General features: G+C 39.5%; 1 protein-coding gene across 3 annotated transcripts in view; it reads left to right on the forward strand.

Annotated features, from left to right (window-relative positions):
• Positions 1-19,873, forward strand: part of PTPRC (protein tyrosine phosphatase receptor type C) — a 58,745-nt gene that overhangs the window by 18,067 nt on the left and 20,805 nt on the right. Inside the window, exons 3-8 of one of the 3 annotated variants that reach the window (XM_057364243.1) lie at positions 15,253-15,276; positions 15,717-15,842; positions 16,586-16,684; positions 18,013-18,045; positions 18,831-19,049; positions 19,605-19,733. In XM_057364243.1, the coding sequence (XP_057220226.1) occupies positions 15,253-15,276; positions 15,717-15,842; positions 16,586-16,684; positions 18,013-18,045; positions 18,831-19,049; positions 19,605-19,733 (630 nt within the window). The remainder of the gene's footprint in view (positions 1-15,252; positions 15,277-15,716; positions 15,843-16,585; positions 16,685-18,012; positions 18,046-18,830; positions 19,050-19,604; positions 19,734-19,873) is intronic. The other 2 variants (XM_057364244.1, XM_057364245.1) reach the window with 2 other exon arrangements.

Consider the following 19,873-nt stretch of genomic DNA (forward strand, 5'->3'; position numbering starts at 1 on the left):
AAAAAAAAAAAAAAAAAAAAAAGCTTTAAGGAAAGAAAAGCTTATGAATAAACTTACGAAGAAAAGCTTGTGAATGTTGTCTTTAGGAAGTAAGTTGCAGAGCTGAATGTTGTGGAATTCACCCAGCATTTCTTGAAGGACTTATGAATATGAAATTCCAATAAAAATARAAACCAGCTGCTCAGGCATCAGCTGCTACAGTAGAGGTAGCCAGTGGATCATTATTTTAATGGTGGCTCTTTATGAAATTTTATGAAACTTCAGTAGTTAAAGAATATTTGAAATAGTAACAGCAGGATAAAAGAAAAATGTACTTTGGATGTTTGTGCTGGGCAATTCARATCATCCTAGTCCAGGACAGCCTCTGGATATTCTGTGCAATGCTCACAGAAGGTAAATTACAGTCYTTTTTCTTAGATATTCGCTGTCTCATAGTGTACCATGAGGGTTGTCTTATTGTGGTGGATGCCTGTGTAGTGCCTTGCAGCTAAAAAAGCATGCTAAAAATGTAAAATGAGTCGTTAGGGCAACTATGCTTTCTGGTTCTTTAGTTTTGCAAAAGTCTCTGTCTTCAAACAACACAGGCTGATGTGTTAATACGTCTGTAGATTGCTACAATTCAGCTGATCTCAGTGAGGAAGTTTGCTCATTGGTGGGTTGACAGGCAGCCTTGCCTGGGAATGGGAAGGTGTTTGCTGTCAATGCAAGCTGAGAGCTGCTTTGCTGCTTACAGACCAGTGCTCTGCTAAATGGAGATAAAATGAAGGCACCCACAYCCTGTCACACTGTTTAGTTCTTGCAGGCTGCCATTTTCCAGGAAATTAAAAGAAGTCCATTAGCTCCAAACACTGTTAAAACAGCAAAGAKTTAAAGTTATGCTTGATTTCCCTTATGCTGTGCACAGTTGAAAGTATGCCTTGTGASCTTAACCCTCTGCTCGTGCAGCTCTTCCTGCTGGTGGCGGAGGAGGAGCAAAACCAGCTCTGGCTACTTCTCTGCCTTATTAGGTTTGCAGGTGAGCATGAATAAATTCATGTAACTGATAGGTAATKCAACTCTTTTTGTGCATCTGTAATCATTATTTGCTGTCAGTTCCTGTGTCTGTTATTATCCTTGTACAAAAGATGTTGAATATAGAGCTTAAAATTATTGAAAAATTCAACTGTGTTTTATTTTTGAAATACATATATGTTTCTGATGCAGTTGGAGACTATGGAAATGGATTATTATTTTCTAATGTTAAGAACTTAAATTTTATTTAACAGTAACTTACTAGATGGGGCTGACTGGGTCTATTTTGGAAATTTGTCTGAAATGAGTATATTATCAGAAAAGAAATATAAATTTTAATGAAGTTTCCTAGTTTACCTGAAGTCAAACCATATTATCCCAGTGAAAACTGGTCAAGACTAGGAAGATGAATATAGTATCATGGTTAYACATCACAGGCTTCTGGGCAAGCAAATCTAAATTACTGTCTCTGTAGAAGACTGAGCTAATCCTTGTGATCTTTTCACTTCTGAATTTCAGAATTTCTGTTCAAGTTGGCAGAAAGATAGCAAAYTGCCATGGCATCCTAAAAGGCAATCTAGATGGAAATTCTGAAGCAGCTGTAAGTTCCTAGTGAAACTCTGGTGTAAGAACATGTCAGTGTTTAGGCTAAGGAGACTGAACTGATCTTTTAGAGGGGGATGTTTGTGCTGTGGAGGCATCATCAGAGTTGTGGGCCAGTTTCCTGAAGCGTGACACAAGCAGATGAGCAATGATAAGATCATGAGGTGCCAGGCAGGTAGGGACCAGCGCCTTTGACATGGGATTGTTACAGTTTAGAGATTGTCTCCTGAAGGAGCTTCAAATCAGGGGCTCCTAAACATTGGCTGGTAAGGGGGGGTAGGAGGCAAAAAAAAAAAAAAAAAAAAGGCAAAAAGTAGCAAATCACATAAGGCTTTTGCAATTTGAAGCTTCCCAGTGGAGAGCAGCATCGTTGGATAAATATGCAGAAGGCAGTGGAGCCCTGCAGGATCTGCTCCAACTCCCTCTCTGAGCCCATTCATGTGTCAGCCRTGCTTCACAGCTGTTGTGAGCATCAGCATTAATACAGAGCCTACAAAGGAACACAGGCAGACATTTTGTCAAACTTACACTACAGACCAAACACATTTAGCAAGAGTTTGATCTATTTTTAAGTGCTAAAATAATTCTTCTGCCTCTTCCTAGTGCTAGGTTGCTGTGGGTTTTATCTACTTTATGTGATGTCTCTATATTGCTGCCAAAGCCAAACTTTGAGCTGACTAATGGGTAAACAGCAACACTGACTCTCAGTTTTGTCCCCTAAGATCAGAAGGCAGAAGCAAGACAGTGGGAACCCTCCCATRGTTAAGCCACTCAAATCTGACCTGAAGGTGATTTAAACTGAGAAGGGAGTTAGACCATGTGGCTGACTATGATGACTCATAGCCAAAAAGGCCATGATGACACGGTACAGGCAAACCAGGCAGAGAGGCCCCTGARCAAGCAGTAACACAACTACTGGTGGAAGCAGGATTTTTATAACCACATTCAGGAGTGTAGTGCCAAAGCTCATTAACATTGATGAGGTAAAAGATGACTTTCATTAGCAGCTGCTAGTAACTTAAAACTGAAAGACAAAACAAGCYTGGAAGTTAGGCCATTTTAGCGCTGTGTACCTTTGCACAAGTAAAAGCACTTGGACTCCTGGCTGGAGAGCCAGTGCTCTGGCAGGAGACCCAATATTCCTCATGCAATGTACACCAAAGCCATGGTCAAATAGATTGCAATTGTTCTAGTTTGAGAAGTTCCCCATGACACCAAATACAGTGGAATCCCAGAGAGCCATCAGCCACTCATCTCTGCAGAGCCAGCTCCTCTGCTACTGCCTGTTTCCCAATCACCTATGATGGGGGATTGAGCAAGGGGCATCTCAGCTCAGTGTAGATGTTGTGGATCTCAGTGCCATTTCTTGCATTCTTTGGAGAATTCTTGATAATCCTGACTGAAATGCTGCAATCTCTTTGACTTTCTCAATTATCTTACTAATGCTGGGCACCATTAAAAATTGTCTTTCATAATTTCAATATGAATTAAACTATCTTGAAAGTTTCAGTTTGCAGCATCAACTATTATGGAAACCGAAAAAAATTGTAGAGAGTTTGAGTGTGGGTGCTGTAGAATGTGCTGGACTTTGATCATAGTTCAGTTTATCCAAGTACTCCTAGCAGTGTACACATTGGTGCAGAGCAGCCAGTGGAAATCCAGGTGATCCCACACTTGAGTAGGTCTCCATACACCAAATGGAGGTAGAGAAAAGGCTCATGTGCCTTCCTGAGCCAGCAGAGCTGAATTAAGCACTGTCAGTCCCCACTTCCTGCTTGTGTTTATTGCTGGGAGGTTGTTAGAGATGTGTTACACACTGGGCCCCATAGAAGTCTTGATTCAAATCACCTTTATTCAAACAATGGGCTTAATTCCTAATGAAGTCAATGAAAAAAGATGAATCTTTGTGCTTCCTTGAATACCTACCAGAAGGTTTTGTCTTTTTAGTTTGTTCATGTTATTAATATCAATATGAAGCACTAAATAATAAGTGCTAAATATCTTCAAGTCTTTGCCTTAGTCTATGCAGCTGAAAAAAATTCTTATACATTTCCATATTAAAAAAGAAAGAGCGGTAAAGTTTACGAGTTCATGTGGCCATACATTTACCAGTATTTGAACCAAATGCTGTAAAAGTATAGACTTAGAAAAGTCTTGTTCACATTTCCACATACTTGTGTCTTTCTGCTTCAGTTTTTCCATCTGCCATCACAGCAGACAGTACAYACTCTATTTCCAAACCGCTCCACCTCTGTGGATGTGTGTACWCAAAGTGATACTTGTTTTACAAATCAAATTGGGATTTTGATCTCCCACTTCCAAGTGGGAGTTGTTCTTGTAGTGTCATGAGATGTGTAATGCTGCTATATACGTATTACTTATTATTAAACATAAGAAATGTTCGCAGGTCTGTGGAATTTCCTGGCTTGTGCATAGCTGTGCCTATATAAAGAGTGTAAAATTATTTGGAGCATGAAATTCGATGTTCTCTTAACTTTGGCCTGAGGGCTTTCCCTGGGTCCCTATACATTGAAAGGTCCATAAAATTCTTTTCCTAAATAAATTCTTGTCTAGCATCCTTATTGAGTATCTTTGATTTTACTTTTCTTTCCCAGACCACTCATTTGATACTTCTAAAATAAAAAAAAATTATAATAAAAAAGGAAACTATTTGTGAAATGCTAATGAAAACTGCTTGCCACGTGCAAAAAATGGAAGCATAGACTATTTATGTTCTTTTTGCCTTGAATTATTTAAAGAGATATTGAAATCAGTCTTGCTCAAATCCTGAGGAACCTGAGATTTAGATTTTTGCTGGAATATGGAGCACCAMAATCTTTGTGAGCAGAATGGAGTCCTTGCATTCTGAGCTTTTATTTTCATTTCCTGAAACATTCAGCACACAGTCTTTTAGAAAAAGATGATCAGCACAGGATTTAACAGAAAATTAGATKAACTGTTTCTACCTCTTTTTGTTTACGATTATCAGGTGGTTTGCTAGTTAAAGCTGGATCTCACATCTTCTGTTTGTTACAGTAAAAATAGCAAATGGAGAAAGAGGGGAAAAAAGAACACATTTAAAATGCAGTGAATGGCCCAGAGTTGGGTACCAAAATTGCTGATCTGATTWGAAAAGAAAAATAAAGAAGGAGAGRGGATCAAGAAATCACTTCCACTTAATATTTTTATTGAATTCTGGAGGAATTGTTGGACTCAGCTTTCTTCTGCAATCCATTCATCATTGCTTCTGACATGACATGAAGTAAAGGCCCTTTCTTGACCTGCTCAGCTGCTCAGCTTCCCTGAAGGGGTAGAGCCCAGGTTTAGCAATCAGATTTTGAGATAGCGAGAGGCTTTTGTAAGCGTGTGCATGGCATTCTGGGGAACTCTAGGAGTTTCTCTCTTTGCAGCCTGTTCCTGTTTATGCAATCTGACGGATGTGAGCATATTTTTTATGGCACTTTCAGATCCCTTATCTGTAAACTTCATAATTTCAAATGGATTTCTAATTGCAATAGGCCACTCTCTCCACTTTGCATGGGATGTGAGAGAGGTGCAGAAATGGAGGGTACATCCAACCATTCATGCAGTGAGTGAGTAAAAAGTGGAATTCCTGGGTAGGACTTGGTCACAGTSCCAATTATTCTCATTCAGGCTGAGTACAAGATGAATTTCAGGTCATAAATCCAATATAGGAAATTTTAATTAATTTAACTAATGTAATTTCTGCTCTTCACARCATCCCAGAATTGACTAKTTTGGAACAGACCTTTGAGATCACCAAGTCCAACCTGTGACCTAACATCACCTTGTCAACTGGACCATGGCATTAAGTGCCTCAATCAGTCTTTTCTTGAACATCCCCAGGGAAATAATAAAAAATCAATGATAAATTTTAACGGGCAGTTTTCAGGAAGATAATGATATGCATCACTGAATGATTTACTTTTCAAATGATTTTTGCATGAATAACGCTGGTAGAATCTTACCCTTACATGATTTTTCATATCAACATTTAGTGTGTATAGATGACTGTATTTTAAATTGTACCCTGACAAGTATGTAGTTGATTTAGCTGTTGGTCGCTGAATCCTGGCTGTCACAATATTTTATGAACAACAAAAATGTTACTCAGTAGCATATTTGATGAAGGATATTCAATTCTGATAAATTTCGGCCTGAATGTCTGGAGGAAAAAGTGAAGATAGTAGCCAAGTAAAATCACTGTCCTTTGAAACAAAGAGAGTTTGCTGGCTGCAGCTGGCAGCCCRGGGAGGGCAAGAAGTTGCCCAGCAGGCAGAGTTGGTATGGGAGCAGTTCTCCACTGAGCTGCATGATATTTTTCCCCTCTGTACTCCCTATCCTTTCAAGAAGCTAGTTGTCTATCAGCCAGTGCTGGTTAGGATCTTCTCTTCATGCTGGAAGAAATCTGGGTCATAGGAGATGACTGAGACTAGCAGGATAGTTTAGAGCATCGCTGCTTGGAGATGTGAGGCTGGGACTTTGCTCTTGGAGCACAGGGACTGCTGAGGGTCCTGTTCAGCTAGGAGCAAGAAGTCATAGAAATACAAATGACAGATCACTGGAAAAGGAAATTTTCCAGTGCCTCATCTTTATTCTGATTTGTGAATCTTTCAAAGACTGAGCTGTAACTCAGGCAGAGTAACTGAGCACAATAAAACCCAGCACTGTGACTGGAGATGCTGAGCAATGGCGTCTGCGTTACTCTGCTGTGGAATAAAGCAGCTAGTTTTCTTTAGGCCTGAACTACACAATCATCAGACAATGCAATTAAAATTTAATATTTAATTGAGTGAATAAGGGCAGATCCTCCTTCAAATCCAATGTTCTTATTTGAACCATGGGACCTGTTCGCATCCAAAACAGCAGCTGACTTCCCCAGCCCCAGCATCTGGCTCTGCAACAGGGTCACTTCAGTAGCACCAAACGTCACTGCATCACTCAGAGCAACACTCCTTTGAGCCACTTGCCATCTCCTAGGGGTATCAGAAGTGTTGTATTCACAGCACTGTCTGAAAAGTGTGGYTTTTGCAGCCGTACTGAATTACCCTGGTGAAGGGAAGAACTGTGGGAACTGTGCAGCTATCGGTTGTGCATTCACCTGTGCCACCAGAGGTATTCTGTGTCTGCAGCTTTGTGGGGCTCTGGGATCTTTCTGTCCCCAGCTGCTGCTGCTGAGATCTCCACACTCAGGTGCTGTCAGTGGCAGTGCAGCCCCAGTACACCTGGCAGCAGTTMGTCAGTGTTGCTCTCTGGTGGGTTGTTGCTGTGTCATTTGTCACACTCTGGTCCTTCTGGCTTCAGTCCATTTGCCACCACACAGCCCTGCTTGCCCTGCYCTCAGCCCTTGGCCAAGGTGTAGCCACAGCACTCCTGTGGTACATTTATATACCCTTTATCAGCAAAATATCTCCACTGCATAGTAATTGAAGAAGTGATTTCTTAGGGTATTCAATGTTGCAGTTGATCAGACAAAAGTATTATTACATAAAAGAATAACTCACAGGTGTTATTCTTTAAAGAAATGTTCATTTCTTTTTAAAAATCACTGGCTGAATCTTTTTGAAAATCACTGATTGGAGTTCTCACAATTGAGCACATAATGCTCCCAGTACAGAGTTGTTGATCCAAGGATTTCATGCTAATAAAATTCTGACAAGCAGAAGATATTTCTGATTTCAGCAGGCTTTATGTTATCAGTGGCTTAAATGCTGATCTTAGAATCAGAGACTCACAGAAAGACTTTGGGTAGTATAGACCTTAAACATAATTTAGTTGCAGCCCTCCCCTAATATGGTACTAAATTATTTATGGTTGGAAGTTTGAGCTGATTAAAGACAGTTTAGAGAATTATTTCCAAGGTGTTTCTATTTATCAGAGCAAAGGACCCATTTTCTGTTGCTGGCAAAATTAAATTAAAAGTTATATGCAATCAGGAAGATCTACAAAACCAGATAATGCTTTAATCTTGAAGGAGCTCAGCAATATCTGTCTCTGAGAAGCAGAGAAGTAAGTCAGATATTTAAATAGGCCACGGTCCAGTGAAGGACCTGAAATGAAGAAGATTTTCCTGCCTCATACTCTCACCAGCAGTCAGTCAGTTCTCAGCAGCAGCCTYTTCTGACCAAAACTCCCGACTTCTCCTGTACTCCAGAGCTTGCTGTGACTAGCAGTTAGCAATTGCAAAAACCATGGGAATGGGARTTGAGAGGACAATATAATAGGTGTAAGCACTTTCCTCCTTCTTCTTGCCATAAACAATATCCATTCAGCAAATCCAGATCCATCCTGTCAGTGTCATTGTGCAGGCCAATATGGAGCAAGTGTTTCTTTCTGTTCATGGAAGATGTGGGAAAGGAAGATCAAGGAAGGTGCAGCAGGGTTAGAGAAGTCATGACTAAAGTTAGAGGGACTAGCCCTGGGGAGCAGGGGAGCAGAGAAGTTTAGCATGGTAACAACACGAACCTGGCTTAAGACTTTGTATGTGCACAAATACTGAAAATAAGTAAAGGACAAAGCAAATATTAACACAGGTTTTCTTTTGCATGCAGCTCAAAATTGCCAAACAAATATCACAGCCAGTCTTCCATTCCTCACATACAGGTGTTTTTGAATGACTGKGGGGAATACCCAGCATTTCACAGCTGAAGGAACAGTTCCATCAGGGTCTGATATTCTCCTGTCTTGCAGACAATTCATTCACACAGTGACAAGCACTCCCTGCAAAGCAGCCTGGATTTTATCCCAGAGATTACCACCCCCCAGTGTATCATATTAATGAACCTGTACAACTGAAAATAATTACAAATGCAAATGTGATGAAAAGGAGTTAAACAGGGACGTTCCATGAGTGTGCTAGAGAAGTGGTTTAGCASTAAGATAAGTCTGATTGCTTGGGCATGTGGGTGCTATGGTAACTCTCTTTGCATTTGGAAGCACTTAAACTCTAAACCACAGCATGCTGCACCCTCTTCCTTTTGAACAGAGCTCTGTAGAAGAAAGGCAGAAGTAAACAGCATGAGAGAAACCACAGAGCAGCAAAGGCATCGTTAGCTGTAGCTGTACAAGTGCAAAGTCGTCCTGTGAAAGCTGAGAATGGCATTTAAAGGATGGTGCGATTGATGGAAGAGCCTTCCTTCTGCCTGCTAAACACACATTATCCCTGGGTATTTATTTTAGGTTTGCAGGAACTGTGTTGGCAAAACTAATTTCATTTTGTGCTTTGGGTTTTTGTTCTACTTCCAGTTTATGATTTTGAGAAATTCCACATATCATTGGTAACAAATATGATTTCCAATWAATTAATGTTTCTTCAGGGAATTTTCCCGTTTGCTCTGTGTTTTTATTTTTCTCTGGAAAAATGAAATTCGTATGTTTATTTTGCATAATCAAAACCAGAAAAATGCTTCTTTTAAATGGTCACAAATACTCAGTTTCAGGTTAGTTGAGAAAAAAATATTCTCTCAATATTTTTCTTGTGCCTTTTTTCTTATCCTCWTAAGACAGGCTCAGTATGTTAGCACAAGTGGTACTTGGTATTAATTAGTTTTACCTGATAAACATTGACAAACTTTGATGTTTGTATTTCCTTCTCTTTCCTGAACTTGCAACATTGTGTTCTTCCTTGTATCTGTCAGATATAAATTCTTAATTCCATCGCTTTCTTCTGGTTGCTCCCCTTGTACTTGATAGCTGGCTAATTTGAAWTTTTCACCTTCTCCATTGCTGTAAATGCTGATTAATGGTTATAGTTGACTCTGAACTTGAGGAGGATAGGGATAACTCCAGTCTGGGAWGGTGAACAGCAAGGAGAGTAGAACAAGCATTAATTTCAGGGGTCAATTTTCACTAAAAACATACCACCACATCAGCATTTTATCTCTAATTTCTGGTGAAAATAAATACTGGAAATATTGCCTGGAGAAAAGAAATGGTAATGTTTATTTAGTATTAATTCCTATGATTGCTATAGGGCTATGAAGGTTYTTATTAATTAGTGAATAACTTAGAAGTGATTTCATGGCTTCATCTTCAATGACCACAAGTGTGGGCTTTTAAGGACCCTCTGAAATGTGTCTGTTGCCTAAGGAAATTCTACACTGTAAACTCAAATGAGTATTTTTTGACTCAGAGCATGCAAAATTTCATGTGTTTTTTATATGATCTCTATATGGCATTCTTTTATTCAATTTTCAAAAAGTAGCAGTTTGTTCAGAAACTGGGAACAGTTTTAATTTTTTTCTTCCCCAGAGTTAGTGATAAAGAATAAAGTATAATTCTGTAAACTCTGATTATGAAAGCACYTCAGCATATGTGATCCCACCTATAAAATTTGAGGGGTCCTCTGTGGTACAGAATTACTCAGATATTTAAATGTTTGCTAGTCTATTCTTAGGTCTGCCCAGATTTGTTTATAAAGCAGCATTGGATCCCTTCGTTTTGTGTTTTCAGCAGAAATAACAGTAACATCTCTGGCCCTGATGCTCATTTACTTTAAGGTCTCTTTAGCTGGTTCTGGCAGCACAAGGGAGCCTTAAAGTAGGTGTGAATTACATCCTATCCCACTTGAAGTTTAAAAATAAATCAAAGAAGGGCGGCTGGCAGCATTTTGTAAGGCTCCTTGCCTTACTCACCCTTCACCTCCCACCAGGAACTGTTCTTTTTTTACAATTTAGTGTTGGCTTGCAGGGGCGCTGCAATGTCTGTGCTGTTTGCTAGGAGACCCCCTCAAAGGGCTTTACTCCATCTGAACAAGTAGACCACATCCTGTTGCTTTCTGTGCAGATGTGAGGAGCCCTGACCCTGCTGAAGCAGTGCCGTTCAGCTGTGAAAAGAGGGAAGGCAGAAGCTGGACCTGCACAAGTTGCTTGGTGTAAAATGCTGCCTGGTGGGGTTTCTGGGGTCTGTGCAATATAGTAAAGGCTGGAGAGATCCTGGGAAAAGGGCAGCAGCTCTGCAGAATCACTGAGCGTTTTTCCTGGCAGCAAAATCCGGCTGCCAACTGTTTTACAGACACGAGGCTGAGAGGAAGGATTACTTCCTCTGCTCCCTTGCAGCTCTGGCAAAGACACGAGGGGTACAGCTGGATGTGAAGAGCCAGCTGGTATGGTACCACGCTAGATAAAACCCCAAATGCACTATTATCAGGAGAGGCATCCTCCTTCTCACATTTCTCAGGCTGTGTTCATGAAGGAATGCAGCCTTGCAGCAATCCTGTGCTCAGAGCAGACAGCCTGAGCTGCTGCCTTGCAAGCACAGTCTCCTTCCCAGTCCAGCAGGAAATGCAAAACCAGGTCCATTTTACTCACTGTGCAAATTAGGCAGCAGAATGGAATTAAAAGGCATCTTCCCTGTCATCAGTTAATGGATTTTTGCCCCTATAAATATAATAACATTTTTAGGCTCTCTTAATGCTGATTCAACAGATCTCCATCTTATCAGCTGGATTTTGTGTTATTAATAGCACACGCACACAGGAAATGTGTGCTGGCGTTTCCTTCTGCTCGAGAAGATCAGACCCTGGGCTTACTTGAAACACAGTGTCTTTTAACTTGTTCTAGGTCCCACTTGTCTCCTTTTGAGTCACTTGGTCCTGCCAAGTGGAAAGCATTTTCCTAAGACAGCAACAAGCTGTCTSTTTATATAACTGGACTTAGCACAGTTCACTGCAGTGAGTGCAGAGTCMCTCCTGCAGAGGTGATGCAGCAGCTCCTGTGCAGATGTGACCCAGCCAGCCTGCTGTCCTAGGGCTTTGAAGGGATAGGCATTTTTTTGGTGGCCTGATTTCTTTCACAGTGTTTCCATTTGCTCTTCTTGTTGAACATTGAAAGATTTCTCCACAATGCAGTAATCCTATGTCTCACTCACAGGGCCTGTATGRCTTTGGGCTTTCAGAGAAAGGGTGGTCAGCCTGCTTGTTTTGGGTGTATTTTGTTGGCAGCCTGTCATTCCATCTCAAACCTTTCTTTCAAGCAGCAGCTGCATTCTGTCTGTCATCTGTAGCCAGAGAGGAAAGAGAATGAAAGCCATTAGTCAGGCTCCCATCTGCCGATGGGATGAGCTGCTGGTTGTATCTTTTTCTAGGGYATGTGATTTAGGCCAGATCTGCTCAAACATTGCAAATCTTTTAGATAAGTCAGCAGGAGCCAAGTGGTAGCCAAATCAAGAGAAGGGAAAGGGAGGCTTGAAAAACTTGCTTCAGTAGCAGGAACTTTTCCTATGCTCCAATTGTTGCACTTGGGTTATCTGAGCCTTTCTTACACATATCATCTTAAAAATGTCTTGTAGTTGGATACAGTTTAAGATTTGAGAAAAGTTTTGGGGTAGTTCTTGTTTAAACTCAGACCAACTTGCTTACTTTGGCAATCATCAGGCTTTCATACTGCACAGCATGTGTTTCGGGGATTGGACATCCTTATTACATTTTAAAGATATTTTTAGATTTCAGCTTTCCAGTTTCCAGAGTTACGTTTTAGAATATAAATATGAGCAGACAGTTTTTCTTTGAGATTAACTTTGTTAGCCCAAGGTTAGTTCAGCCATATTTGTTAGCTCTGGAACAATTTTTTTGGAAATAAATTGATAGTAGCAATACACTTWTTAATCTCAGAGTAACAGAGTCTGGTGTGTTGAGATCTTTCTTGATTTTCCTTCATTTTACCCAGTATATCTCCATAAGGTTTCACAAGAAATGCATTTGCTTTTCTTTTTGAGTGGATTTTTTAGTGTTCTGGTGCCACCTATTGAATTCTTTGCAACTGCAWCCTCTCCCATTGCTATACTAAAGCATATCAGGGAATAGAATAACAGGAGAGCAGGAGACCCTTAAAATGATTAGAAGGACGCAAAACTGCCATGAAGTTCTGTTAAAATGGCAGTGCTTTRTTGTAGGGGAGARAAAAGGGCAATCTAGGACTGTTCTTTTCCATACTGTTTTAAGACACTGCTCTGAGCAAGGGACCAAATGATCTTTTGTAACTTCTAACCTGGAGCTCTGTGATTATGTGTAATGTTTAGCATCTCTCACCGGGAGTGCACAATAAACCTTACGCTACATTTATGCCAGTAGCATTATTCCTAACTTTACAAGGGGGAGGACAGGGAAAATTATTTTTACAGGATCTTAAGGAAGTGAAGGAGGAAACCAGAAACCCAACACTGCCAAGCTTATGGACCCTATTTTCTTATTACCTCACTTAACTGGGAAAAGAGAATCTTGATGGATATGGTTTTCTCTCCATTATGTTTGCATCAGGAATCAGTAAATAGCTTGAAAAGTATTTCTGAATGTTTCCCTAATCTGAGCAGAGTTTAATTTGGGACTTCTTCTGCAACTTCTTTTATTCTGTTCTCGGAAAAGTTTTTCAAGTGGAAGTTGACGTGTCTTGATGCTCACAGAAAGTTAATTTTTGGCTTGAGGTATATTTGATGTGTTGAACCAAAGGAAAATTTGGAAAAGGAAGGGGAATAATTGATTCTACAGCTAATAAACCATTTGAAAAAAAGAAAAATCACATTATRAAATTTAGAATTACCAATTTCTAGCTGTCAAACACTGCATGAAAAAACTGTGAAAATACATTGAAAATTRATTGCTCATGGCAAATATGAGTAGATATAAACGTTAGCTTTTACAGGGTTCTCAGCATTTGAATGTATATAGATATACATCATGCAATTGTTGTAGGGAAATGTTGCAAATAGGAGATTTCAGATGCTGAAAGTACATTGATAGTTCATAAGATAAGATATAAGATGATAAGATGGAGGATATCAGGCTACTGTCTTTTTACAAGTTTTAATTTATAATAAGAGATCTTGAATAATGTACAGTCCACAAAAATTCAGCTGCTCACTAGAAAAGTATCTGCAAGACTTTATCTTTTGTTTACTTTCATATTCATATCATGGTTCCRACACACTTCATGACAGTTCTGAGCACCAAGAAATTGCTCCCTCTCTGCAGGTGACATTGCTGTCACTGGTTGTGTGTTTTTAATGGCTGTTGTCAGCCTTCTGAACTGTCCATATGGGGTGTAGAATCYGTGGTGGCCACTGAGCAGCCAACATGTGTGCTGCTGCTTGTCAGGTCGATAAGGAGGAAAACCTCTGGAGTCCCAGGAGATCTGTCTGTGTTGATCTTCTGTGTCAGAGAGGAGAGACATGGTTTTGATGCTGGCACAGGAATGAGATACTTATGTGTCCTTCACAAGTGTTGCAGGTTTTCACATAAACCTGGATTTTTGCTTTAAAGGTTGAAAGGGTTTATTTTCAAAAGAGTAGTGCTACAGCAGTTGTGAAGTGCCATGGAGGGAAGCTGAAGTAACAGAGAAATTATAAACAGGGAAGTACTATCTGAAAAACAAGTGCCATGAAAAAAGAGAAAAAAGAAATTCCAAGAAACAAACTTAGTGGGTAAGAACTGGTAGAAAGAGAGTGAAAAAAAGAAAGAGGAAGAAAGAGCCAGATAGGTGGAGGGAAGTTTGTACAATAATCGCAACAAGGAATGTATGAACAAGTGGGTTTGTTCCTTACTGAAAACATAGCAGTCTGTGTTACAGAGGGATGTCTTGAGGAGAATTTTGGGATGGATTTCAGGATTTTTGTGTTAAATTGGAAGCTTCCAGTCCTCAAAATTAGTAAAAGATACAGTGATGAGAAGAAACTCATGGTTCAGTGACCTGAGCTTGGCAAAGGACATGAAGAATAACAAGGGGATCTGTCAGTGCACTGGCCAGACAAGAATGGCCAAGGAGGGTGTAAATGAGAAGGGAGAACTGGTTGGGGGTGCAAAGTTCCTCCCACTATGGGTGAGAAGAGCAGGTTTGAGACCGAAATGAAAGAGCAGCAGTTCTCTGGGGCCTGATGACATGAGGGGACTGGCTGGTGCTGTTCYCAAAGCACTGCTCATCRCACTTGGAAAGTCATGGYGGTCAGGTGATGTCCCCAGTAACTGGGAAAAGGGAAACATCGCTCCTGTTTTTTATAAAARGGATAAAGTAAGATCCAGGGAACTACAGACTGGGCAGCCTTACCTCTGGCTTGGAAAATCATGGAACACATCCTAATAAGRGGKCYTATAAAAAAGAGAATRATTTTTTACATGGGCAGATAGTGACAGGAAAAAGGGGGAATGGTTTCAAACTAAAAGACAAGAGATTTAGATTAGATTAGTTGTTCGAGGAAATTCTTTACTGTGAGGATGGTGAGGTGCTGGAACAGGTTCCCCAAAGAAGTTGTGGATGCTCTGTGTCTGGAATTGTTCAAGGACAGGCTGGATGGAGCCCTGAGCAGCCTGATCTACTGGATGGCCTGATGCCCTTGGCTGGGGTGTTTGAACTAAATGATCTTTAACATCCTCTCTAACCCAGACCATTCTGTGATTCTATGATTTCATGATTCTATGATTCTATGATTCTATGACCATATGCTTGGTATTTTGGAAGTCTGGTTGTTGCTACATCCACTAAATATTACTTAAGAATTTATAATTTCCTGGGGAAAGCTTAGCTGATAATTGGGAGGAAGGAATGTGTCTTTTTATRTTTTTGTAAAATGATGGTGTTTAATTCCTTGAAAGTTTAATTTACACTTTTTCTATCTCTTTCTCTTTTTCAGGACAGGAGATAACGACCACACCTGGTAAGAAACTGAATTTACATGACAGAACTGCATTGGGGTTTTTTTTTTCTGATAATTTCTTCTTTCATTTTCTTGCACACAGTTATATACAGCCYTTTCATTCACCCAATGAAATGAAATGTGCTGTCTTAATGGACAAGAATATCAGACAAGTCTGGCTTTGAGTGATGYATTTGAGTATGTTTTAAAACACAGCATTTAGCATGAAAGGTGCAATCATAACCAAAAAAGGAATATCCTCACTGGATGTTCATCAGACACCTGTTGAATCCTCTGCACTTCAAATGTTTGGTGTGCCTCTGCTTCCCAAAATTCCCAGAGTCTCAGTGCAATGCTCCAGCACTGCAGTGTGTGCTGGGCACAGCTGTGTGTCCCTCCGGGCCGGGCAGAGCTGTGAATGCCCGTGAACATTAACGAAGCCGCTGTGCCTCTCACCACAGGTGCCACTCCCGCAAACAGCACGCACTTCCCCAGCCCTGGCACGGCGCCGAGCAGCCCCGCACGCATCAGCAGCGCTGCTGCTCCCACCGCACGCACTCCCTCTGCCTCCGGGGATGCTTCYTCAGGTTTGCCGGCTTCTTTAGCAGCCACTCTCAGAACTAAGGGAAAGCTAAGCCCTTCAGCACCAGGGTAGCGTTTTTCAGCCTATGGTTCATCAAACAGAAAAGGTGTCTGCTGTTCGGCACACACAATTCTGGGATTATTTGCATGATCTGGTAGTTGAGGGCCAAGTCTTGCAGTCACACAGTAGCATCAAAATGCCAGCTGCTGCCAACAAGGCTGTTCCCATAGCTAAAGCAATAGATGAGTCTAAAAGAGAATATAAATACCTGCAACTGGTTTATAAACAGAGAGGTAAATACTGAGCTATAGTAAGAGATACAGTGAACAAGGTATGTGATCTGGTCTACTTAGAGCTGTTGTTTCTGAAACAGCATGAGCAGTATTCATATTTGTGTTTTACTGTAAGAATATAGCAAAATGTTCTAGTTTTTCCCAGTTCACAAATTGTAACATTATTTTTATGTTGATTTCAGCTTTGATTATGACTAAATAATGGCAAAGATAATAATCATTATACAGTGCAAAAGTCATTGTAAAAATTTGATTTCTATTTAAATACTCATTTTCTGGTTTATTTGCTAGATTAACATGACTTTTCTTTCAGCAATCTTCTCTAAATTACAAACCCCACCTAAGGAAAAAAAAAAGAGAGAAGGGCTGTAGTGTAAGACATTTCTGACAACAAAGCCATRTGAAAGAATGAATTTCACTTCTTAATGCTGTTATGTTGTTTATTTTCTTACAGATGATCACAATTCAACATCCTTGCACAGCACCACCTCACCAGTCAGCATGCCAGCAAGCACTGGGATCAGCCCCACTCTCAGCTCCACTCACACAATAGGTGACAAACTTGCACACAGTTACTGCAACTATGATACATCAGGCACAGAAAATGGGTTAGAATGAGGCAATTCATTTAGAATTCATCAAACCTAAGCATACAATTTAGGCAGACAACTGCATTAAACTTAAGGATGTCTTTAGGAATCTTACTAACTGTTTATGGGTAATATTGAAGATACCAGATTAGTTACTTGTCAAGCAAGTGGGAAAATAGGAATTATTTAAATCTGGTAATTATTGTGTCAGTTCTTCTCTTCTTATTCACAGTAATTTGCCCAAGCAGTAAAAAAGTGTGAATACATCGAAGATCTGTGTGCTTCTCTGTTTTCTTGTGTCTCCCCTTTTGTTTCCCTCAGTAGCAACATTTCCTTGGGATCTAATAGTGCAAGTACTAACAGAAACTTTAACTGCAATTGGTCTGTAAGGAGTTACTTGGGTCACTACATTATTTGTATGTGCTTGTTCAAAGCACATCCAGGAGCTGGACTCACCCTTTCTGAGCTGTCCTTCGAGTAACTGCGGGCTGCTCTCTGCTCTTGGACAAGCTGAGCTCAGCTTTTCCTTCTGGCTGTTCTGCCCCAAACAATGTCAGTGACTCTCCAGTGGTCCCTCTCAGTTTGTCCCCTCCTTAGGATCACTGTCCAGCCAGGAACCTCCCAGCCTGGAGGGAGGCAAATCTAGACCCTGTCTTCTATGAACAAATAGGATAGCAGTATGTTTTGGTCACACCTTTAGCATGGGATATTTTAAGTAACTGTTTTCAGGATGAAGTTCTTTGCTCAAGCATCTGTACAGAAAATACCAGCTAAACTTTCTTTCCGGTATCTCAGTGTAAAATAGTCATTAAACGATCTGTACTGTTGTATAAAATTCTTTCCAAAGGTAAGAGTGACAGTGCAAAAAGCAGGTAAATTTTGTTTCTTTGCTGACATTTTATATTGCTCAGTTACCCATTCCACAGCATACATGTCCTGGAAAACTGCTGTAACTTATCATACCACTTTGAGAATGTGTCATTTTGGAATATGGTTGTGTAACTTTGTATTCAGAAATGTTATTAATAACCAGTTTGATTTCTAGTTCACTGATGTCATTGGAAAACTGTGAAAGACACATGATCCCTAAAATAACAACTTAAAAATGGGGTTATATGTAGCTGATGTTTTCTTCCCTATTTCACATGCAAGAGGATTGTTAAATACATTTACTTTTATTGAATATATTGAACAAAGAAGTTGGGGCAGTACTGGTCACCCTTCTCCAATGCTCTGTGGAAAAAACCCAACCTGCTAAGACAGACCTTCATTTTGTTTTCTTTTCTTATAGAAACTACCACAGCGAGACCTGTAGCATCTTGTGGTAAGAACCTAACCCCTTAATCTCCTTCAGTCTGGAAATGTGACCAAATAGTAAACTCAAATACAGAAAATTGATAAAGTTGATAAAGCGGGAAAAGAATAAAACTGCTCAATTAGCATCTTGGCTTATTCTTCCAGTTCTGGAAGAAATAGGAATAAAGATATTTAATAGTTCTGGTCTCCTTACCTCCATTTACAGTTCTGTTAAAGGACCTGCAGGATACCAGGGCTGCAGAGCTGATCTGCTTCCTTGCACTAGGCCCTCTCTATTTGTCCCCATCATGCTGATAATCAGATGCTGCAAAATGTAATTCACAATTAAAGCAAAACTGAAGATTGGAAATTGGTTTATATCTTTTCAGAATTAGAAGCTTCTCTAATATTCAAGAATAAACTATAGACATTATTTACTAGATTGTTATGAAATGCTTTGAATAAGAAAAAGTGAAATTTCTGTTCAAATGATTCAATTTTTCCAAACACAGTCTTTCACTTTGAACATTTTAAATGAAAAAAAATCTCTTTCTGGAATGATCATATTTTTAATTCTTTAGTTTTCTTAACTAGAGAATTGTTTAAAATAATGTTTTTTCTAAGAGAACTTTCTGTTTTGAATAAAGTTTTTTTCAAGTAAAAGGTAGATTTTTTTAAAAAATGAATAAAATAAAGAATAAGGAGCAACTAATTTTGTAGTATTTTCTGATTCTTAACACATATATGGGGTGCCATAAGAAATTAAAATTTTCAAAAGTTGTTATAAAATTAATGCTTGCTGCTTTTCTTTAGATATTTTTAAAAACATAAGCTCCATAAGCAACAGTGATGCTCAAGTTGAACTGAAAATTCTTGAAGAAGACAGAGAATATTTTATTTTGGGGGATGGCATAAACATGACTGTGAGTTCCAGCAACCATACAGTAAAGCTTCCACTATGCAAGAAATACACTGCTAAAGTTAAAAATGGCAACTGTTCAGACAATACTCCTCCTTTTCKTGTTCCAGAAGGTAGGTGCACAAGGGTTTTAGTAGTTTCTCTTTTTTCTTTCTTCTTTTTTCTTTCCTAGATATGCAGTAATTCAGCTTTCCTAGGTTTCTTTGTCTATTCTTGTTGCTTTTCAGATAATCAGACAGAAAATTTTTATACTTTGTCCAATTTTTATACTTTGCAAGATATTTTGAAGTTGCACATTAAAATCTCTCAGTATTTTCTTGAAGGATAATGTAAACAATATGCAATTATTTAATTGTAAAGGAAAAAAGGGAATTGAATTGCCCATATGCAGTGTGGTAAAAAATAACAAGACAAGCCACGACTTCAAAGCTGGTGCTTATGCTGAATGTGTGGACTAAAACTTTAATTCATTATTTAAATACCTGTGTGTCTTTATCTCATGAAGGCTTTTTCAATTTTTACTTTCCATTTCTTGTTAAATTCTTTTTATATTATTCTATGCCAATTGTCTATTGCAGAACAAGTAAAAAAGCATAAAAGAACAAACTGATATTTAAAAAATCAATATAGCCAATGTCACAGTGATGTGTAATATTCTTCCTTTTCAGTCGCCAAAACAGCTTTTGAAGTGACGAACACAACCGACAACTCTGCCACGTTATGCTGGAGTAGCTCACTTGCCTGTGCTAAAGTGGCTGTTGCCTGCAATGGGACACCACTTGTAGAGATTCCTGAAAGTGGGTGATTTATTTATTTTTTWATCTTTAAAATCATTGTTGATGTCTTTTGGTGAGAGATTGGCAGATTTCAATCTGGGGGAAAGKTAGTTCAGAATTCCTGTGATTGCCAGCTGGGGGACTACCATCCCCACACACTC

This window comes from Malurus melanocephalus, unplaced genomic scaffold (genome assembly GCF_030028575.1).
Source record: "Malurus melanocephalus ecotype Western Australia unplaced genomic scaffold, MMel_1.1 scaffold_37, whole genome shotgun sequence".
NCBI classification, from domain to species: Eukaryota; Metazoa; Chordata; class Aves; order Passeriformes; family Maluridae; genus Malurus; species Malurus melanocephalus.